Source organism: Mustelus asterias, chromosome 5, assembly GCF_964213995.1.
Source record: "Mustelus asterias chromosome 5, sMusAst1.hap1.1, whole genome shotgun sequence".
Classification (NCBI taxonomy): domain Eukaryota; kingdom Metazoa; phylum Chordata; class Chondrichthyes; order Carcharhiniformes; family Triakidae; genus Mustelus; species Mustelus asterias.
The window spans coordinates 59,246,414-59,270,890 of NC_135805.1; the positions used below are offsets into that span (position 1 = coordinate 59,246,414).

General features: G+C 46.3%; 1 protein-coding gene across 1 annotated transcript in view; it reads right to left on the reverse strand.

Annotated features, from left to right (window-relative positions):
• Window positions 1–1,213: 1,213 nt before the first annotated feature.
• The window catches only part of LOC144493555 (4-galactosyl-N-acetylglucosaminide 3-alpha-L-fucosyltransferase 9-like), a 28,145-nt gene continuing 4,881 nt past the window's right edge, over window positions 1,214–24,477 (reverse strand). The window contains exon 3 of the mRNA XM_078212648.1: window positions 1,214–3,131. Within this exon, the coding sequence (XP_078068774.1) occupies window positions 2,071–3,131 (1,061 nt within the window). The 3' untranslated portion in view covers window positions 1,214–2,070. The remainder of the gene's footprint in view (window positions 3,132–24,477) is intronic.

Genomic DNA, 24,477 nt, shown 5'->3' on the forward strand with positions numbered 1-24,477 from the left:
ATGAGGGAGATTGACAAAGCAGATGTGGAGAGGATGTTTCCTCTTGTACGGCCATCTGGAACAAGAGGTTATGGCTTTAGGATAGGAGATTGGCAGATTTAAAACAGAGATGAGGAGAAATGACTTCTCTCGAAGGATTGTGAGTCTGTGGGATTCACAGCCCGCCAAGGGGAGATGGGTGTGCTCCAAGATTTACGCCAAGGGTGGGAACCCAGCACAATTAAGGATTCTACCCTCATTTTCTATCTCCACTGACGCTGCCAGACCTGCTGAGTACTTCCAGCATTTTCTGTTTTTAATATGGAACATGGCTACCACATGCTGGTGCAAAGAAAAGTTTTCCTGGTGACCTGGAGGAACAAAATTCTCACAAAACATGATTCGAGAATATTTTGAAAATGGAAAGAATTTAGAAAAGCGATTTAAAAAAACCCCAAAATACACAAAAATAAAATGTCAACTTATAACATCAAATTCTTCCTTAAATACAGCAGAGAACAGCATTATCGAATAAGCAGTTATTTCTGATTGAGAAGGGATTCAACTTTTGCTGAACAGGTCCAATGCAACATCATATCAAAGTCAGACATAGCCATAGACAGCCCTTTGGTACATTCCATTTTGAACTGTCCACTGCTTTAAATGCTGTGGAGGTTTGTGATCCATAAGTAATCTGAATTTCAGATGAACAGTTAAAAAGGGACGGCATGGTAGCACAGTGGTTAGCACTGCTGCTTCACAGCTCCAGGGTCCCGGGTTCGATTCCCGGCTCGGGTCACTGTCTGTGTGGAGTTTGCACATTCTCCTCGTGTCTGCGTGGGTTTCCTCCGGGTGCTCCGGTTTCCTCCCACAGTCCAAAGATGTGCGGGTTAGGTTGATTGGCCAGGTTAAAAATTGCCCCTTAGAGTCCTGAGATGCGTAGGTTAGAGGGATTAGCAGGTAAATATGTGGGGGTAGGGCCTGGGTGGGATTGTGGTCAGTGCAGACTCGATGGGCCGAATGGCCTCCTTCTGCACTGTAGGGTTTCTATGATTTCTATGAAAAGCACAGAGGTAGTGGAGAGGCAGAGTAAGGTGTAATGAGTATACCTGTAGAAGCTGACCCCATGTCTCTTGATGCTGTTGTTAAAGGGGCAAGAGGTACATGAAAAAGAGTATATATAATCACAGCAATATGGTGCTGAATTGAGGACCAAGTAAGACTATAAATAATAAATAAAGCACTGCTACTTTACTCAAAATGGATGCATGTGAATTTTACAGTTTTACAGCTTCTAAATTACTTAGAGCTCTTTTCTTGAACATACATAATTTGAATCACGTTAAACATAGAACATAGAACAGTACAGCACAGAACAGGCCCTTCGGCCCACGATGTTGTGCCGAGCTTTATCTGAAACCAAGATCAAGCTATCCCACTCCCTATCATCCTGGTGTGCTCCATGTGCCTATCCAATAACCGCTTAAATGTTCCGAAAGTGTCTGACTCCACTATCACTGCAGGCAGTCCATTCCACACCCCAACCACTCTCTGCGTAAAGAACCTACCTCTGATATCCTTTTACTCCAGTAAATCTTTCAGATCAACTGTTTAATTTGTTTCAGAAAACCATTTTTCTAAATTTCCAGTAAGGATTTTTTTCTTCTATTTTCCTACAACTGGCGTTTGCCAGGGGAAAGACAGAATGAAGATTCTTCAAAATAAAAAAATTCTGCTTGAAAATAAATTGTGTTTCCCACTCAGATGAGAATATGATGTTCAGAAATCCACTGCTGGGGTGTCAAAGGCACGATGGATTCTCACATAACCAGATACGGTTGTAGATTTGTTTTAGGTTAACAAAAGAAGTAAAGCTAGAAATTAGCCTTGGGCACCGCTGCAAAAAACTGGTTGCAGCGGAACCGACTATCAGACATGTACATATTGGACGGCCGATCGATATTTCCTGTTTTACAACATCGCTCCAAAATAAATTTCTGACACCTAAAATTATCAAAAAATAAATTGTAGTTGGAAAAAGGCAAATGCGTTCCACAAATACTGATAGTTACTGAAGGTATATTTTAGAATTTAGCCACGAAACCATTTCTCCAAACTGGAATATGATTTATGTTCTTGATGCCATTTTATATTCTCACACACATTACATGCATGTTCATCCCAGAAATGAGTCATCCTCACTGTGTACTTCTCCCGCCATTTGAAGTAGTGCATGTATAAATCTTCGTCACCATCCAGCTTGTGCAGGTAATCCGCAAGCTCTTTAGCTGAGTGGAAGTCATCCACGTGAATGAAAGAATTGCCTGGAATGTAATTTTCATAGTTCTTTCTAGGTGGCCCCAAGACCACAGGCACGGTGCCAGCAAGCAAAGCATCGTAGAGCTTTTCAGTTATGTAATCTTCATGTATTGAGTTCTCAAAGGAAAGGTAGAACTTACAACTAGATATGGTCGGAATCAAATCTTTATTGCGCGGGCGTTTCCATAAGAATTGACCATATATGTTGATTTTAATGTATTTCTGGAGTTCATTGTAATATTTCACTCTGGCATGATTAGTGTTCCAGTTGCTTATAACCCAACACACCAGGTCGGTTTTTTTGGGAAATGCAAAATCTACGGGGACTTTGTTCATTGTCAGAGACGCATAAGGCACTTGGATATCTGAATCTCGTCGGTACGTCAAAGTCAGGTTGAAGAGCGGGTCAAGTCCAATGTTTATTTGTGTGTTGCTGGGTGATTCCATGTTCATCCAAACCCATTTCTGAAAAGCCGGTCGAGGTTGTTTGGGCAGGTTGGACAAGTCTCCACTTATGTCGCAGTGATGGATAAGGACAGCGTGGGATTTATTGTACAGGTTCCTGTCTACAGTCAAGTAACAGTCATGGATATTAAACTCAGATTCACAAGAATTGAGCTCAAATCTAACACCAAAAGGCCAAAACCAAATGAGCACAATGGTATAATTCTTTACAGGCATATCGAGGTTTTTCACGGATGTTAAATCATTAATCGATGTGTTCGGTGGTTTGATATACAGCATCAATAAAGCTAAAAAACAGGCCAAAAGGATGATGAAAAGTAACAGATTGCGTAAAATCTTTTTATGAGGTATGGATGTATCAGCAGATCCTGTAATAGAAGAAATAAAAATTGTTCAGATTCTTGGACCACAGCCATTGAAACTACATCAAGGACTACTGATTTCCTAATCCAATTATTTAATTAGCTTATTCTTATGATATGGGCATCTCGAACAAGGTCGGCATTTGCAGTTTAACATAGTTTTAATAATATTGTAATGATTAACTTAGGTAGACAGGCTAAACAAGTTGAGTCGATACTTAAGTGGCTCATTGGTGTCAAAATCACAAGAGTTGGAGTCAACATATAGGACAGGCATTAAAAAAATATTTCAGAGCCCTTTGGCAACCTCAGAATGTCCCAAATGAAATATTTTTGATTTGTAGTTCCAGTTATTAAGTATGAAATCCACCAGCAAATTTTCACACAGCACATAAATGTGACTGACTAGTTTTAGTGAGATTAATTTTGGAATAATTATTAGTCAGGATAGAACCACAGAATCCCTACAGTGGAGAAGGAGGCCATCTCGCCCATCACACTCAGGCCCACCCTCTTGCCCTATCCCCATAAACCTGTCCATTTGCCATGGCTAATCCACTTAACCTACATGTTTGGACGCAAAGGGACAATTCAGCATGGCCCTTCCACCTAACGTTGCACATCTTTAGACTTTGGAAGGAAACTGGGACATCCAGAGGAAACCCATGAAGACACAGGGAGAACATGTAAACTCCACAGACAGTCACCCAAGGCCGGAATCGAACTTGGGTCCCTCGTACTGTGAGAATATTGGGGAGATTCGTCAAAGTTATGCCACAGGACCTCGAGTCACCTGCCCTGTAATATTGACATGGTCTCAGATACATGTCTCTTCTGAAAGACCTCCAGTAGTGCAACATTGACTGCATTACCCTTGACCTTGAGTTCAACACTCTGAAGCAGGTCTTGAACCCACAGCCTTCTGACTTTGTGAATCATAGCTAAAAAATAAGTGAGCATATTTAGAGGCCTTGGAGGGCGAGGTTAGGAGCTGTGGGTGTACATGTGAGGTTTTCAACAAACTTACAACTTTATGCTCACCTTTACAGATTTTTTTAGAAGAATGCATTCACATTCTGGCAGACATGATGGAATTTGAACTCAAATGCTCTAGATTATTAGTCTAGATCTCTACATTACAACATAACCATTGTAATACAATGCATCACAGAACGGACATCTACACTATAAGTATGAGAGAAGAGAAATGAGAGGGAAACACTGAAAAGTAAACTGAAATTTAGCTAGATAATTAAGATATCAGACAGTGGCATTCCATCAAATACAGGTGACACAAAACAATATTATTTTGTCAAAATTACAAAGCCAAAGGAATAAAATGAACAAGCGGCTGAAGACTGATAAGACACTAAGTGCAACTGGCTCAGTGACCTAGGAGGTAATTGAAGCCAACTTGCTGGGCAGGTATGGAGGTTCACATTCATTGTATGTTTACAGCCCGTGCTAGATTACTCTCCAACAGTTAGGGTGTTAAAAACGGACCCTGTCAGTTTTTGCTGGTCGCCTTAGGTTAAGATTTCCTGTCTGGTGAAAGCTAAAGAACAACCATTAGTCTGAGTTAAAGACTGAGAATGTTTGAGGACCACTTGTTTGACACTGCCCAAATATCATGATCTCATAGATGTCTCGTTCCTATTTTCATCATTGAAACTTTGCACTGCATAATTCTTCATCTTCAATGACTTCACCAAACATACATAGATTTACATTTCCTCTCATGAAATTTCTCTTGTCTTCCTACCTTGGCTCACACTCACATTGTACCATTGTTGTCAGCATACATGTGAAAATGGATGTGTTTTTGGATGATGTCACCAAGGAAATGAAGAATAGGAGGAATAAGTCATTAGGCAATGGTATCTGTGTAGAGAAGCCATGGATGGCAATTTTCTGGCTACCAATGTTCTCTGGAGGAGGCAGCTTCAACATTTTCCCTCAATGATGGGGGGGGGGCAGGGGGAGCATGGCACATCAGTGCAAAGGATAAGCCTGAAGCATTTGCTACAATCTTCAGCCAGAAGATGGATGATCCATCTCAGCCTCACCCGGAGGTCCCCAGTATCACAGATGCCAGTCTTCAGCCAATTCAATTCACTCCATGTGATATCAATAAAAGGTAAAGGTTATAGGCCTTGACAATATTCCAGCAATAGTACTGAAGACTTGTGCTCCAGAGCTTGTCATGTATCTAGACAAGCTGTTCCAGTACAGCAACAACATTGGCATCTGCCCACCAATGTGGAAAATTGCCTGAGTATATCCAATACACATAAATCATGAAAAACCCTATGCAGCCAATTACCATCCTGTCTCTACTTTTGACCGTCGGTAATGTGATCGAAGGGAGTCATCAACAGTGCTATCATGATGCACTTACTCAGTTTGCACTGATCTCAGTTTGAGTTCTGACAGGACCACTCAGCTCTTGATCTCCTTGGTTCAAACATGGAGAAATGAGATGAATTCCAGAGGTGAAGGGAGAGCGACTTCAAAGCCACATTTGACCAAATGTGGAGCCAAAGAACCACATTAGAACTGGAGTCATGGGAATTGTGAGAAATTCTCCACTGGTTTGGAGTCATACCTAGCTCAAAGGAAGAGGGCTGTGGTTGTTGGAGGTCCATCATCTTAGTTCCAGGTGTGGTCAGGTGACCCATAACCTCCAGTATTATTACAGAAAGATTGACATTTTTCACGAGCATGGATAAAAATGCAAAATGTGGAAGCCGAGTTTAAACCTAGCCAGACTCTGATTTGCAAACTGCAGAGCTGCAAGAGGCAGCTTTCATGCAGCCAGGACTTGGACAATCAACTTCCCATCAAAGCCAGACAGACCTGGAACTGCCTGGTCAGGTGCTAATGACTACATTGTTTCAGACTGAACTGTTGTTTACATCCCCAGTGAACCTACTTTGTTAGAAGAATGCTCCACAAGCTTGGTGGCACCAGCTCAGTAGACCAAAGGCATAGGTCTTGGAGAAGGGCATGAAGAGAGCAACCTGCAACCCTAACCCTCTCGCGCTGCCTTTTTGGATTTTCTTCATCGGTGTCTCCCAAGTGCACCTTCAACTGGCAGCCAAGCAGAACAGCATCTCCAGCTCCTTGTACCTCGTGGCGAGCATTATCAGACTGACCAGATCCAAAAGACCACCTCAGTGAGATGAACTAAAGACCAGAGCCAACCTTAGATGAGAGGGAAAGCGCAAATCGATGACTTCAGATCCTGAAACATCAGCCAACGTTCAAAGACGGGAGGAACAGCCTGTCCCAGCCTTATTTAATGGGTACCAGTCTTTTAAGACAAACAGGTCAAATGTCGTGATAGGGTGTGGATAAGGTGCAGTGAATCCTCGGAAGCGTGTGTTGGAAGTAGATAGCCGGTGCAGATTTGAGACTGTTTACTTGAGATTAAAGACTGTTTTCCGAAGCATCCTGTGAATAGATTAAATATTATTTTTCCTTGATAAAGTGGTCAATAAAGTTATGTTGGACCTTCACCTGACCCTTGTCCTCTTTGTCTATCTGACCGTGTAAGCACCTGAGTTAAAAAGGGTTACTGCAAACTGGTCAATGTTAGTCAGGGTACATTTACCCACCTTTCACTTTACAACACAGGGCATCACTGCAGACATATCCCAGGTAGTGTTCGAGGCCCAACCATCTTCAGCTGCTTCATCAATGACCTTCCTTCCAACATGAGGTCTGAAGCGGCAAAGTTCGCTGATGATTGCACAACGTTCAGCACCTTTCAGATCCTGGAGCAGTCCATGTCCAAATGTAGCACGACAAGGACAATATCCAGACAATTGGCAAGTAATATTCACAGCACAGAAGTGCCAAGCAATATCCATCTAACCATCACCCCTTGACACTACCAACATTCTGGGCATTTCCATTGACCAGAAACTGAACTAGACCAGCCATATAAACATTGTGGCTACAAAAGCACATCAGAGGCTTGAAATGCTGCAGCAAGGAACTCACATCCTGACTCCCCAAAGCCTATCCATCATCTACAAGGCACAAGTCATGTGTGTGACAGAATACTCTCCCTTTACCTGAATGAGGCAGCTCCAACAACACTCAAGAACCTTGATATCATCCAGAACAAAGCAGCTTGCTTGATTGGCATCCCATGCTCAAACATTCACTCCCTCTACTATCTTCACACAGTAGCAGCAGTATGTACCATTTGCAAGATGTAAGAACTCACCAAGGATCCTTAGACTACATCTTCCAAACTAACAACCATTTGAAGGACAAGAGTGCAGATACATGGGAACATCACCTAGAAGTTCCCCTCCAAACCATGCACCATTCTGATTGGAAATATATCACCATTTCTTCATGGTCTCTGGGTCAAAATCCTGGAACTCCTTCCCTAACTCCTTCCCAGTTCTGGCTGGCAAACATCTCTTTGAGTGCCTTAATTACTCCTGTTTTAGTAGTCTAAAATAGTTGCGTCACCTCCACTCATCTGGAAATGTACTCCTCACTATCAGAGACAATTTGCTGTTGTAGAGAAACATATTGACACCATTTAATTCCAATTTTTGTATTTCATTATTATAAGAATGCCCTGCTGGGAACATCCCTCCACGCTGGATCACCCAGGTACGTTGGTATGCAATTAGAACAATGCATTTCACAACAGTATATAAGCGACATGCACCTGGTGACCTGCACTTTGCTATGTCTTTGAGGCTCATTTACCTACCTTGCATCGCACAGCACGCATGGGAATTGGTGCCAGGCTCCGCATCGCTTCCAGGGGGGTGTCACAGGCAAGTCTCTACCTACCAGACCAGTGATAAGACATGGGTGGCTTTTAATAGGCTCCAGGGTTAGGGCTGTACTACGGAAGGGAGCAACTGGCTTCAGGCAGGAGAAAGGGCTGCAGGGTTAGATCATCACTGGGAAGTATGAGTGGCGAACGTTGTACTCAGGCACATGATTGGGTAAGGCACAGGATGGTGACAGAGAAACTACAAATTGACGTAAAGGCCAGGGTGGGAGGAGCACAGAGTGAAGGAGTGCTTCAGTTTATATTGTTGAGCTTGCAATGACTGCTCTTGTCCCAGTCCAGGGAAGGGGTTGGCATGTCACCCAGTCTCAGTTATAGCCAGTGTATTGTGTGCAGGATGTGGTCGTAACATCATGTGCCTCAGTCGGTGCCATTTCAGACATCAAATGAGCTATGGCTGGCAAATTCAGGTATCTGCAGCTTAGAAATTGTGGGAGCATCCGAGGATGTAAGATGGGAAGGGACGAGGTCCAAATGGGGCAAAGGCACAACCACTTCAAAATGTTCAGGGGTGAACAAGCAGATATGCACCTCAAACAGGATGGGATCAAGGAATACTGGGAGAAGACTAGAGGTCTGTGGCAGAGGGAAACCTTAACATTAGACTGCTTCTGGATGATGGGAGGTGTTTCCATAATTACATATGTAACTGCACTACCATTGACCATGCTAAATTGCCCCTTTGTGTCAGGGGGATTAGCAGGGTAAATGCATGAGATTACAGGGATAGGGCCTGGCTGGGATTGTTGTCGGTGCAGGCTTGGTGAGCTGAATGGGCTCCTTGTGCACTGCAGAGGAACAAATAAAAAAAATATACAAATAAAAAAATGAATGAGGATCCCAGTGCCTGGGGCTGAAAGCAGCACTTCCAAGCATCTGGCAAAGCAATGTCATAGCAGTAAGTCAAATTCGGCAGGGGGTCGAGGGGGAGCACTGTGGTGGAACCTTGGTACACACCTCACACTGGCCAAAATTTCAGAGGCAAGTACTTTCCGGCACAGGAACCCAGGTTCACTGACAAGTCATTGACAGAAAGAGGACCTTTGGAGACTAATGCTGACTCTTGTCAGGTTCTCATTGATATTCAGGATATTCAGGAAAGTCAGGGGGCAGAGTTGAATATGGTTGCCATCACAAAGGAGAAAGTGCTAGAGAAACTAAAAGGTCTGAAAATTGATAAATCTCCGGGCCCAGATGGGCTACATCCTAGAGTTCTAAAGGAGATAGCTGAAGAAATAGTGGAGGCGTTAGTTATGATCTTTCAAAAGTCACTGGAGTCAGGGAAAGTCCCAGAGGATTGGAAAATCGCTGTTGTAACCCCACTGTTCAAGAAGGGAACAAGAAAAAAGATGGAAAATTATAGGCCAATTAGCCTAACCTCAGTTGTTGGCAAAATTCTAGAATCCATCGTTAAGGATGAATTTCTAAATTCTTGGAAGTGCAGGGTCGGATTAAGACAAGTCAGCATGGATTTAGTAAGGGGAGGTCGTGCCTGACAAACCTGTTAGAGTTCTTTGAAGAGATAACAAATAGGTTAGACCAAGGAGAGCCAATGGATGTTATCTATCTTGACTTCCAAAAGGCCTTTGACAAGGTGCCTCACGGGAGACTGCTGAGTAAAATAAGGGCCCATGGTATTCGAGGCAAGGTACTAACATGGATTGACGATTGGCTGTCAGACAGAAGGCAGAGAGTTGGGATAAAAGGTTCTTTCTCAGAATGGCAACCGGTGACAAGTGGTGTCCCGCAGGGTTCAGTGTTGGGGCCACAGCTGTTCTCTTTATATATTAACGATCTAGATGACGGGACTGGGAGCATTCTGGCCAAGTTTGCCGATGATACAAAGATAGGTGGAGGGGCAGGTAGTATTGAGGAGGTGGGGAGGCTGCAGAAAGATTTAGACAGTTTAGGAGAGTGGTCCAAGAAGTGGCTGATGAAATTCAACGTGGGCAAGTGCGAGGTCGTACACTTTGGAAAAAAGAATAGAGGCATGGACTATTTTCTAAACGGTGACAAAATTCATAATGCTAAAGTGCAAAGGGACTTGGGAGTCCTAGTCCAGGATTCTCTAAAGGTAAACTTGCAGGTTGAGTCCGTAATTAAGAAAGCAAATGTAATGTTGTCATTTATCTCAAGAGGCTTGGAATACAAAAGCAGGGATGTACTTCTGAGGCTTTATAAAGCACTGGTTAGGCCCCATTTGGAGTACTGTGAGCAATTTTGGGCCCCACACCTCAGGAAGGACATACTGGCACTGGAGCGGGTCCAGCGGAGATTCACACGGATGATCCCAGGAATGGTAGGCCTGACATACGATGAACGTCTGAGGATCGTGGGATTATATTCATTGGAGTTTAGGAGGTTGAGGGGAGATCTGATAGAAACTTACAAGATAATGAACGGCTTAGATAGGATGGACGTAGGGAAGTTGTTTCCATTAACAGGGGAGACTAGGACGCGGGGGCACAGCCTTAGAATAAAAGGGAGTCACTTTAGAACAGAGATGAGGAGAAATTTCTTCAGCCAGAGAGTGGTGGGTCTGTGGAATTCATTGCCACAGAGGGCTGTGGAGGCCGAGACGTTGAGCGTCTTCAAGACAGAAATTGATAAATTCTTGATTTCTCGAGGAATAAAGGGCTATGGGGAGAGAGCGGGTAAATGGAGTTGAAATCAACCATGATTGAATGGTGGAGTGGACTCGATGGGCCGAATGGCCTTACTTCCGCTCCTATGTCTTATGGTCTTATGGTCTTATATTGCAGAGAGGAGAGCATCAGGAAGACTGAGCCTGCATTCATTGCTGTCTGCATTATCACTTGCAGGCTGGAGAAAAGAAGCAGATTGCAACACAGGTGCCTGGCTTGCCAAAGGGGGGAGAGAAACACACAAGACTAAGGGCCAGCAAGGCTTCCTCCAGACATAGAGGATGAGGCCCATAGAGATGCTCTGCGTGAGCTGTTCCCAAGACGGAGGGTGTACAGACCTCACATATCTTTTCTGCAGGTGAGTCACCGATGGCTCTGCACGTCTCGGGACCTGTGACTCACATTTGCTACATTCTCCAGGAATTGGTGCCATGGGGACTGGGAGGATGTCCATTTCTGGTGGCTGTGAAAGTAATCACCACACTGAACCTCGACACCAATGCCTCCTTCCAAGGCTCAACTGGAGTGGCTGCAGAAGCTTTCAAATGTCCACGCACAAATCACAGAGATCCTTTTTCCCAAGGCCCATAGTTATGTCAACATTGACGGAGATCAAGTAAGCCAGGACACCAGAGCACTGGCCTTTGCTCTGTATTCTGGATTCCCACAGGTGTAGGGTGCCGTCGCTGCACTCATGAGATTATCAAAGTTCCCTGGCAACAAGCACTTCAATGCGTTAACTGGTAAGGCTACCACTCGGTCACACAGCTGATCTGTGACTATAAAGGAACTGATCATGCAGGTTTGCACCAGATACCCAGGAATCATCCACTACTTAGAATTCTTGAATTGATCGCAGGTCCTGGGCATCTTCGAGAGACCACCTAGGATCTAGGCTGGCTCCTCAGTGACAAAGGGTGCTTGCAAAGGATGAGTCTGATGAAGCCAGTGGAGCAGCCACAGAATCTTTCGGAGAGAAGGTACAATGATGCTCATGCCGCTACCCAGTCATCGGTGGAGCGCACCATAGGCATTACAAAGATGCAATTCCGATGCCTGAACAGATGTGGTGGAACATTCCAGGACAGTCCTCAAAGGATCTCACGGATCATCATGGGCTTGCTGTGTCCTACAACGGGCGGAAAATTGGCCAGATGATGAAATGGAGGAGTTGTACATCTTATCCAAAGAGGAGAACCTCGAAGGGGATAAGGATGATGCATTTGAGGAAGCTGAGGCTGCAGGGAAAGAGGCCTCAGCTTGGGCCAGATGAGACAGCTTTTTGTGTGAAGTCCTCATTGGAACCAGATTCCACCAGCAGGGTAAATAATTGCACCGAGTACCCTCTTAGACAAGTGCCCTGCATCAGGGGTCAGCATGAACACCAACCTTGCTATCCCTCTCATTTCACCCTTACACTTCAATATGAGACTGAATAGTTACACATCAGGCTCACATTGTCCTGATCCTTTGAAGAATAATGAGGATGTGTCCTTGCTGAGGTGAGGTGCTAACTGGAGGAGGGAATGATGGCGTTTTCTGCTTTGGTGTCCTTTGGTCACCTCAGTCAAAGTGTCATCAGGGCTAAGGGCCTGGCTTGTGGAGGCCCTCAGGAGCTTTCCAGGTGTGCTTGTGAAAGAAAGGAGAGATAATTAGTGAATGGCAGGTGACTCTGAAACAGGACAAAGCACTCACTGTATGGTTGTCTGAGGGATGAGCTGGTGCAAGATCATCACTTGGCTGTGTGCTACCCATCTCACTATCGGTGCAGGCATGGTCAATGCCCTTTCCAGCCAGCTCTATTTGTTATTCAGCTTCCTGCAGGTGCTCTAAGACTGCTGTGGAACATTTCTGGCTCTGAGGTGATTCCAAATGGCAGGCAATTGAAGCAGAATCTGCTGAAGAATCTCTCCTCATTGAGAAGAAGTTGCCAGAATCTACTGTTCACATCCAGCTTGGAATAATACCATGCCCTTTGAGAGTTTAGTCAGGCTTTCGCACACTGAGTAAACAGGATGAACTTCTCTGGCTGCAGCCTTGTTAAGCTGTGTCAGCTCAATGCTAATTCAGATGGACGTATTCTGTTTTGAGATTGGGATCATCCTGGAACACTGTGCAGTTGGTTTTATGACTCGGAAGATGGTTGTCATCTCGTCCAGCTGCTGCTGTACTTGTTTCATGAAGGGGTGGGGACCCTTTTGTGAAATGAAACGGCACACAGGTTTAACTTTCTCTCTTGATGTGATAGTATATGCATTTTTCAGATGTCCCAGTCTTGTAAAGAGCTTCAGGAACCCACTTCTGTATTTGAAACCAGGCCCTTGTTGCTTGACCTCGTCAATCTTGTGCAGAACATTCAATCCGAAACAGGCAGCAGTCAGCAGTCCTGGTTGTGGACACTGAGCAAAGTCTCTTCTATTGCTTTGTCCTTATACTTCAGTGTTTCCCGCAAGGTGCCTTTCACCAAAAGCTGTAATCCTCCTGAAGTATACAGGTGTGCTGTGGGCCACTAACCACAGTTCTTTATCTGACAGAACTGTCACGCTGATTTCTGTATCTAATTTAAAATTTGTTAAATGGCCACTTACACAACATATTTGACCTCACTCAAGAAGCATAACTGTGTGTCCCTGGGTTTGCAGTCCCAACTCGTGGTTTCATCTTTGGGCCGTGCATTTCAGAGTTTTTCCGCTGCACAGTTTGTCATAGTGTCCAATCCTATTGCACTGGAAGCATTGGGCTGCACTTGCAGGACATTGATTTCACCTGGTCCTTCACTCCACAGTGCTAGCATGGGCACTGTGCTGGCCGCTTCCAGTATTACTTTCCCTGACTTCATCTTTGTGTCTTTGCAGCTTAACTGGCTGGACTCAGCACCATGTTTTATTCCCTCTCCTTAGGTTTGTCCTGTGCTGTCCACAAAGTTCTGACTGACTAGCTATCTGGATTGTCTTTTCCAGGGTTAGACCTTCCTTTGTTTTCATGTCTGAAGAATCAAATATGACGATCAGCCATGATCATAATGAATGATGGAACAGGTTGGAAGGGCCGAGTGGCCTAGTCCTGCTTCTATTTTCTATGTACGTTTCTATGTATGAATCTTTTCCTCCAAAGTCTCCAATTTTATGATTGGTCTGGGCCTTGGATTAGTGTGAATTGACTTGAAAGTGTAGAATTGCGATCCACGTTTGAAATATTTTAAAGTATACCTTCAGCTTTAAGAGCTTTGTAAATTTCAAGATGACATTGCCCTTCATTCAGAAGCAAAGGGATTGCCCATGCTTGCTGGCTTTGGCGGGCTCTGCACAATGGTCATGGCGCTCTTCAAACATCTTGTTTTAACAATGGCAGGCGAGTAAAGAAATCGATAGTTACCTTTGCACTTCGTCATGCATCCAGTAAGAATTGCCACAGAGTTAGAAATTGCCACCAATATCTCTTATCCGACTCCCCATCACTGCTTTACAAAGGGTTGTGACATTCTCCACATATCAGTCAGTCTACTAATCACAACTCTACTCAATAGTTCAGCTGGGATCTCGGTTCAGCTCGCGTTATATCCGTACGCCATAAATGAGGTTATTTTCGGAGTCTTACTTTCTGTGGAAACATTTCGTGGAATAATCCATTTTGGCCAATTCAAAAACTTGCTAGAACATGGTACTTGCTTATCATAAGACCAAAAAGATACAGGAGCATAATTAGGCCATTCGGCCCATTGAGTCTGGTCTGCCATTCAATCACGTCTGATAACTTTCTCAAAGTAAGAAGTTTAACAACACCAGGTTAAAGTCCAACAGGTTTATTTGGTAGCAAAAGCCACACAAGCTTTCGGAGCTCTTAGCCCCTTCTTCAGGTGAGTGGGAATTCTGTTCACAAACAGAGCTTATAAAGACACAGACTCAATTTACATGAATAATGGTTGGAATGCAAATACTTACAACTAATCAAGTCTTTAAGAGACGAAACAATGTGAGTGGAGAGAGCATCAAGACAGGCTAAAAAGATGTGTATTGTCTCCAGACAAGACAGCCAGTGAAACTCTGCAGGTCCATGCAACTGTGGGAGTTACAAATAGTGTGACATGAACCCAATATCCCGGTTGAGGCCGTCCTCGTGTGTGCGGAACTTGGCTATCAGTTTCTGCTCAGCGACTCTGCGCTGTCGTGTGTCGTGAAGGCCGCCTTGGAGAACGCTTACCCGAATATCAGAGGCCGAATGCCCGTGACCGCTGAAGTGCTCCCCAACAGGAAGAGAACAGTCTTGCCTGGTGATTGTCGAGCGGTGTTCATTCATCCGTTGTCGCAGCGTCTGCATAGTTTCCCCAATGTACCATGCCTCGGGACATCCTTTCTTGCAGCGTATCAGGTAGACAACGTTGGCCGAATTGCAAGAGTATGTACCGTGTACCTGGTGGATGGTGTTCTCACGTGAGATGATGGCATCTGTGTCGATGATCCGGCACGTCTTGCAGAGGTTGCTGTGGCAGGGTTGTGTGGTGTCATGGTCACTGTTCTCCTGAAGGCTGGGTAGTTTGCTGCGGACAATGGTCTGTTTGAGGTTGTGCGGTTGTTTGAAGGCAAGAAGTGGGGGTGTGGGGATGGCCTTGGCGAGATGTTCGTCTTCATCAATGACATGTTGAAGGCTCCGGAGGAGATGCCGTAGCTTCTCCGCTCCGGGGAAGTACTGGACAACGAAGGGTACTCTGTCCACTGTGTCCCGTGTTTGTCTTCTGAGGAGGTCGGTGCGGTTTTTCGCTGTGGCGCGTTGGAACTGTTGATCAATGAGTCTAGTGCCATATCCTGTTCTTATGAGGGCATCTTTCAGCGTCTGGAGGTGTCTGTTGCGATCCTCCTCATCCGAGCAGATCCTGTGGATACGAAGGGCTTGTCCGTAGGGGATGGCTTCTTTAGCGTGTTTAGGGTGGAAGCTGGAGAAGTGGAGCATCGTGAGGTTATCCGTGGGCTTGCGGTACAGTGAGGTGCTGAGGTGACCGTCCTTAATGGAGATGCGTGTGTCCAAGAATGCAACCGATTCCGGAGAGTAGTCTATGGTGAGCCTGATGGTGGGATGGAACTTGTTGATGTCATCATAGAGTTGTTTCAGTGATTGTTCACCATGAGTCCAAAGGAAGAAAATGTCATCGATGTATCTAGTGTATAGCATCGGTTGAAGGTCCCGTGCGGTGAAGAAGTCTTGTTCGAACCTGTACATGAAGATGTTGGCATATTGAGGTGCGAATGTGGTCCCCATGGCTGTTCCGTGTGTCTGGATGAAGAACTGGTTGTTGAAGGTGAAGATATTGTGGTCCAGGATGAAACGGATGAGATGTAAAATTGCATCTGGAAACTGGCAGTTGTTGGCGCTGAGCACTGAGGCCGTTGCAGCAATGCCATAGTCATGGGGGATGCTTTTATCCGACCAAAGAACACACCCGTCAACTCAACACTCTGATCAAGACCTTTGATCCGGACCTTCAGAACACCCTCCGTGCTCTCATCCCACGTACTCCCCGCATTGGAGATCTCTACTGCCTCCCGAAGATACACAAGGCAAACACACCCGGCCGTCCCATCGTATCGGGCAATGGGACCCTGTGCGAGAACCTCTCCGGCTATGTCGAGGGCATCCTGAAACCCATTGTACAAAGAACCCCCAGCGTTTGTCGCGACACGACGGACTTCCTACAGAAACTCGGCACACATGGAGCAGTTGAACCAGGAGCGCTCCTCGTCACAATGGATGTCTCGTCACTCTACACCAGCATCCCCCATGACGATGGCATTGCTGCAACGGCCTCAGTGCTCAGCGCCAACAACTGCCAGTTTCCAGATGCAATTTTACATCTCATCCGCTTCATCCTGGACCACAATATCTTCACCTTCAACAACCAGTTCTTCATCCAGACACACGGAACAGCCATGGGGACCAAATTTGCACCTCAATATGCCAACATCTTCATGCACAGGTTCGAACAAGACTTCTTCACCGCACGGGGCCTTCAACCGATGCTATACACTAGATACATCGATGACATTTTCTTCCTTTGGACTCATGGTGAACAATCACTGAAACAACTCTATGATGACATCAACAAGTTCCATCCCACCATCAGGCTCACCATAGACTACTCTCCGGAATCGGTTGCATTCTTGGACACACGCATCTCCATTAAGGACGGTCACCTCAGCACCTCACTGTACCGCAAGCCCACGGATAACCTCACGATGCTCCACTTCTCCAGCTTCCACCCTAAACACGTTAAAGAAGCCATCCCCTACGGACAAGCCCTTCGTATCCACAGGATCTGCTCGGATGAGGAGGATCGCAACAGACACCTCCAGACGCTGAAAGATGCCCTCATAAGAACAGGATATGGCGCTAGACTCATTGATCAACAGTTCCAACGCGCCACAGCGAAAAACCGCACCGACCTCCTCAGAAGACAAACACGGGACACAGTGGACAGAGTACCCTTCGTTGTCCAGTACTTCCCCGGAGCGGAGAAGCTACGGCATCTCCTCCGGAGCCTTCAACATGTCATTGATGAAGACGAACATCTCGCCAAGGCCATCCCCACACCCCCACTTCTTGCCTTCAAACAACCGCACAACCTCAAACAGACCATTGTCCGCAGCAAACTACCCAGCCTTCAGGAGAACAGTGACCATGACACCACACAACCCTGCCACAGCAACCTCTGCAAGACGTGCCGGATCATCGACACAGATGCCATCATCTCACGTGAGAACACCATCCACCAGGTACACGGTACATACTCTTGCAATTCGGCCAACGTTGTCTACCTGATACGCTGCAAGAAAGGATGTCCCGAGGCATGGTACATTGGGGAAACTATGCAGACGCTGCGACAACGGATGAATGAACACCGCTCGACAATCACCAGGCAAGACTGTTCTCTTCCTGTTGGGGAGCACTTCAGCGGTCACGGGCATTCGGCCTCTGATATTCGGGTAAGCGTTCTCAAAGGCGGCCTTCACGACACACGACAGCGCAGAGTCGCTGAGCAGAAACTGATAGCCAAGTTCCGCACACACGAGGACGGCCTCAACCGGGATATTGGGTTCATGTCACACTATTTGTAACTCCCACAGTTGCATGGACCTGCAGAGTTTCACTGGCTGTCTTGTCTGGAGACAATACACATCTTTTTAGCCTGTCTTGATGCTCTCTCCACTCACATTGTTTCGTCTCTTAAAGACTTGATTAGTTATAGAACATAGAACAGTACAGCACAGAACAGGCCCTTCGGCCCACGATGTTGTGCCGAGCTTTATCTGAAACCAAGATCAAGCTATCCCACTCCCTATCATCCTGGTGTGCTCCATGTGCCTATCCAATAACCGCTTAAATGTTTCTAAAGTGTCTGACTCCACTATCACTGCAGGCAGTCCATTCCACACCCCAACCACTCTCTGCGTAAAGAACCTACCTCTGATATCCGTCCTGTATCTCCCACCACGAACCCTATAGTTATGCCCCCTTGTAATAGCTCCATCCACCCGAGGAAATAGTCTTTGAACGTTCACTCTATCTATCCCCTTCATCATTTTATACACCTCTATTAAGTCTCCCCTCAGCCTCCTCCGCTCCAGAGAGAACAGCCCTAGCTCCCTCAACCTTTCCTCATATGACCTACCCTCCAAACCAGGCAGCATCCTGGTAAATCTCCTCTGCACTCTTTCCAGCGCTTCCACATCCTTCTTATAGTGAGGTGACCAGAACTGCACACAATATTCCAAATGTGGTCTCACCAAGGTCCTGTACAGTTGCAGCATAACCCCACGGCTCTTAAACTTCAACCCCCTGTTAATAAAAGCTAACACACTATAGGCCTTCTTCACAGCTCTATCCACTTGACTGGCAACCTTTAGAGATCTGTGGATATGGACCCCAAGATCTCTCTGTTCCTCCACAGTCTTCAGAACCCTACCTTTGACCCTGTAATCCACATTTAAATTTGTCCTACCAAAATGAATCACCTCACATTTATCAGGGTTAAACTCCATTTGCCATTTTTCAGCCCAGCTTTGCATCCTATCTATGTCTCTTTGCAGCCTACAACAGCCCTCCACCTCATCCACTACTCCACCAATCTTGGTGTCATCAGCAAATTTACTGATCCACCCTTCAGCCCCCTCCTCTAAGTCATTAATAAAAATCACAAAGAGCAGAGGACCAAGCACTGATCCCTGCGGCACACCGCTAGCAACCTGCCTCCAATCCGAAAATTTTCCATCGACCACCACCCTTGTCTTCGGTCAGACAGCCAGTTACCTATCCAATCGGCCAACTTTCCCTCTATCCCACACCTCCTCACTTTCATCATAAGCCAACCATGGGGGACCTTATCAAACGCCTTACTAAAATCCATGTATATGACATCAACTGCCCTACCTTCATCAACACACTTAGTTACCTCCTCAAAAAATTCTATCAAATTTGTGAGGCACGACTTGCCCTTCACGAATCCGTGCTGACTATCTCGGATTAATCCGCATCTTTCTAAATGGTCGTAAATCCCATCCCTAAGGACCTTTTCCATCAATTTACCAACCACCGAAGTAAGACTAACCGGTCTATAATTACCAGGGTCATTTCTATTCCCTTTCTTAAACAGAGGAACAACATTCGCCATTCTCCAGTCCTCTGGCACCATCCCCGTGGACAGCGAGGACCCAAAGATCAACGCCAAAGGCTCTGCAATCTCATCCCTTGCCTCCCACAGAATCCTAGGATACATTTCATCAGACCCAGGGGACTTATCGACCTTCAGTTTATTCAAAACTGCCAAGACATCCTCCCTCCGAACATCTATTTCCTCCAGCCTATTAGCCTGTAACACCTTCTCTTCCTCAAAAACATGGCCCCTCTCCTTGGTGAACACTGAAGAAAAGTATTCATTCATCACCTCGCCTATCTCTACTGACTCCATACACAAGTTCCCACTACTGTCCTTGACCGGCCCTAACCTCACCCTGGTCATTCTTTTATTCCTCACATAAGAGTAAAAAGCCTTGGGGTTTTCCTTGATCCGACCCGCCAAGGACTTCTCATGTCCCCTCCTAGCTCTCCTAAGCCCCTTTTTCAGCTCATTCCTTGCTAACTTGTAACCCTCAATCGAGCCATCTGAACCTTGTTTCCTCATCCCTACATAAGCTTCCCTCTTCCTTTTCACAAGACATTCCACCTCTTTTGTGAACCATGGTTCCCTCACTCGGCCATTTCCTCCCTGCCTGACAGGAACATACCGATCAAGGACATCCAGTATTTGTTCCTTGAAAAAGTTCCACTTTTCATTAGTTCCTTTCTCTGACAGTTTCTGTTCCCAACTTATGCCCCCTAATTCTTGCCTCATCGCATCATAATTACCCCTCCCCCAATTGTAAACCTTGCCCTGCCGTACGGCCCTATCTCTCTCCATTGCAATAACAAAAGACACCGAATTGTGGTCACTATCTCCTAATTGCTCTCCCACAACCAAATCTAACACTTGGCCCGGTTCATTTCCCAGTACCAAATCCAATGTGGCCTCACCTCTAGTCGGCCCATCCACATATTGTGTCAGGAAACCCTCCCGCACACACTGCACAAAAACTGCCCCATCCAAACTATTTGACCTACAAAGGTTCCAATCAATATTTGGAAAGTTAAAGTCCCCCATGACAACTACCCTGTGACCCCCACACATATCCATAATCTGCTTAGCAATTTCTTCCTCCACATCTCTATTACTATTTGGGGGCCTATAGTAAACTCCTAGCAACGTGACCGCTCCTTTCCTATTTCTAACTTCAGCCCATATTACCTCAGTGTGCAGATCCCCCACGAAGTGCCTTTCCGCAGCCGTTAAACTATCCTTGATTAACAATGCCACTCCTCCACCTCTTTTACCAGCTTCCCTACACTTAGTGAAACATCTATACCCCGGAACGTCCAACAACCATTCCTGTCCTTGTTCTACCCACGTCTCCGTAATGGCCACAACATCGTAGTCCCAAGTACCAATCCACGCCCCAAGTTCATCTACCTTGTTCCGGATGCTCCTTGCATTGAAGTAGACACACTTCAACCCACCTTCCTGTCTACCAGTACCCACCCTTGACCCTGATACCTTCCCCAATACCTCACCACCCTCACTGACTTCTGGACTACAACTCCCTTTCCCACTCCCCTGACAAATTAGTTTAAACCCCCCTGAAGAGCCGTAACAAATTTCCCTCCGAGGATATTGGTGCCCCTCTGGTTCAGGTGCACCCCGTCCTGTTTGTACAGGTCCCACCTTCCCCAGAACGTGTTCCAATTATCCACGTATCTGAAACCCTCCCTCCTACACCATCCCTGCAACCACATGTTTAACTGCACTCTCTCCCTGTTCCTCAACTCGCTATCACGTGGTACCGGCAACGTACCAGAGATGACCACATGTTTCGTCTTGGCTCTCAGCTTCCAGCCCAGCTCCAGAAATTCCTGCTTTAAATCCCCGTCCCTTCTCTTACCTATGTCATTGGTACCAATGTGCACCACGACTTGTGACTGTTTCCCCTCCCCCTTCAGAATCTGGAAAACACGGTCTGAGACATCACGGACCTTGGCATCCGGTAGGCAACATACCATCCGTGAGTCTCTTTTGCTGCCACAGAACCTCCTATCTATCCCTCTAACTAATGAGTCCCCAATAACTATCGCCCTCCCGCTCTCCCCCTTTCCCTCCCGCGCCACAGAGACGGACACAGTGCTGGAGATCCTCTCACTGCGGCTCCCCACTGGTATGTCATCCCCCTCAACCATATCCAAAGCGGAATACTTGTTGCTAAGGGGAACGACCACCGGGGATCCCTGCATGGACTGCTTCCTCCCAGCCCCTCTCACCGTCACCCATCTGTTTTCAATCCTCGGAGTAACTGTATTCCTAAAGCTTGTGTCTATGGCCATCTCTGCGTCCCTGATGATCCTAAGTTCATCCAACTCCAGCTCCAGTTCCCTAACACGGTTTTGGAGGAGCTGCAGATGGGTGCACTTCCCACAGGTGTAATCAGTAGGGACACTGTCGTCGTCCCTCACCTCAAACATAGTGCAAGAGGAACATTGCACTGCCTGCACACCCATCCCCTCTAGGTACCTTGCCAGTACCAGGTAGAAAGTGCAAAAATGAATTCAACTCACCCCTACTCGCCCTTTCAGCCTAAGCCCTGTGAGCCAAAGTCTTATAGCTCACACTCTGCTTCCCATACACTCAAGCCCTGTGAGCCAAAGTCTTATAGCTCACACTCTGCTTCCCACACACTCAAGCCCTGTGAGCCAAAGTCTTATAGCTCACACTCTGCTTCCCACACACTCCACTGCCCGCTCCCGACGCTGCCCGCTGTATACTGCAGCCTACCTTTTATACTTCACGCGCTTAAAAAACCCTTCCCAGACTCCTTTGCTGCCCACTTCCAGTTTTCACTTTAAACTTGAAAAACTGCTGTTAAAGTAAAGGCCAAAAAAATACACACACTAGCTGACTAATTAAATAAATAAACAATTCAATTAATCTCTCACCAGCACTGCTGCCTTCAATCACCCCTCTCAGCTTGCTCCAGTGGATCAATGAGGGGGAACCTCCCAGGTAACTGACTTTTAAAGTTAAAATAAAAACCCTTCCCAGACTCCTTTGCTGCCCACTTCTAGTTTTCACTTTAAACTTGAAAAACTGCTGTTAAAGTAAAGGCCAAAAAAATACACACACTAGCTGACTAATTAAATAAATAAACAATTCAATTAATCTCTCACCAGCACTGCTGCCTTCAATCACCCCTCTCAGCTTGCTCCAGTGGATCAATGAGGGGGAACCTCCCACGTAACTGACTTTTGTAAGTATTTGCATTCCAACCATTATTCATGTAAATTGAGTCTGTGTCTTTATAAGCTCTGTTTGTGAACAGAATTCCCACTCACCTGAAGAAGGGGCTAAGAGCTCCGAAAGCTTGTGTGGCTTTTGCTACCAAATAAACCTGTTGGACTTTAACCTGGTGTTGTTAAACTTCTTACTGTGTTTACCCCAGTCCAACGCTGGCATCTCCACATCTCAACTTTCTCAAACCCATTCTTTCGCCTTTTCTTCATAACCTTTGATCCCTTTGCCAATCAAGAACCTATCTATCTCTGTCTTAAATACAATCAATGGCCTGGCCTCCACTGCCTTCCGTGGTAATGAATTTCATAGATTCATCATCCTCTGGCTGAAGAAATTCTCCTCATCTTGGTTCTAAAGTGTTGTCCCTTTACTCTGAGGCTGCGCCCTCAGATCCTAGTCTCACCTACTAATGAAAATATCTTCCCCACCTCCACTCTATCCAGTCCTTTCAGTATTCTATAAGTTTCAATGAGATCCCCCCTCATCCTTCTAAACTCCATCGTGTACGGACCCAGAGTCCTCAAATGTTCCTCATACGTCAAGCTTTTCATTCCTGGGGTCATTCTCGTGAACCTCCTCTGGACCTTCTCCAAGGCCAGCATGTCCTTCCTTAGATAATTGAGAGCAATTATAATAATCAAATAACAAGCAAATTCTGTTGATATTTCCATGGTAGCTCCACCCCAGATATTTTGCAGCTGTTTGAATTTGCAGCTCAGCTTTGCTTTGGAAATGATACTGAGGGCTGGGAGATTGGTGGGGGTGCACTTCCCCGATTATGAATCACAGTCCTGACCACGACTGCGTCCCCACCAATCTCCCACTCCTCAGTGTCATTTTGAAAGAGTAGCTGAGCTGAAAATTCACAGATCTGCTCACTAATATTTACAGCCGAGAGTTATTCGACCATGTGTTCTGTGATAATCATATGGCTCGTGTAAATGCATGGTGGATGATGCACCTCAATGAGCACCCGGAAACAAGGCTTTAGAACTGAAGGCTTTAATACATTAACAATGAAACTACTAACACAAATTCACCCGTTCAGACTGAAGGGGTCCTGCCGGAGCAGGGGGTCTTATACCCTGCCACCGGAGGCGGGACCCCACTGGAGTGTGCCATGATAACACTTAGGACAGGTAAACACCCTATCCCAACAACATAGTACAACCCCCATAACAACAACACCCTAGCCCAACAGTAACACAATAACAACCCCAGTGGTGAACCAACGATGGTTCACCACATTCACCCCTCCTTTAGGAACCAAAGGTGGCGGGGTGGATGAAAACAGACAATGACAAAAAAAATAACAGGTTTCACAAGTCCAGACGGTCTGGAGGACCACACCGACGCTGCGATCTTCTCAACACCGGTTGCGAAACCGGAGCAGGTGCTTGCGGTGGCTCTCTCAAAACAACATCTGGCTGTCCCCTCAAAGACTCCCGGGCCGGCCGGCCCTGATGAGGCGATGGTGTAGGGGATCCTGGAACGTTTGGTGGTGGTGGTGATGATGGTGGCGCCGATCTCCGAGTCTCAGGCAAGCTGTACCTGGGAGTAAAAGTGTTATGCACTGGTCCCGGTGCTGACCGCGCCACGTCTGGGGAAGTAATGAGGAGTAGTGGATCTGTGACTGGGGGAATAGGAGCGACAGGAGTTGCTACGTCCCCTGCGGGCGCCAGGTCTCTAATGGAGACAGTGTCCTCTCGCCCGTCAGGATATGCCACATAGGCATACTGAGGGTTGGCGTGGAGGAGTTGGACCGGTTCGACCAAGGGGTCGGACTTGCGAGCCCTCACATGGCGCCGCAGAAGGACGGGTCCTGGGTACGTCAACCAGGCTGGCAATGAGGTCCCCGAGGACGACTTCCGAGGGAATGAGAACATCCTCTCGTGGGGAGTAGCATTGGTTGCCGTACACAGGAGGGAGCGGATAGAATGGAGCACAGTTGGAAGGACCTCC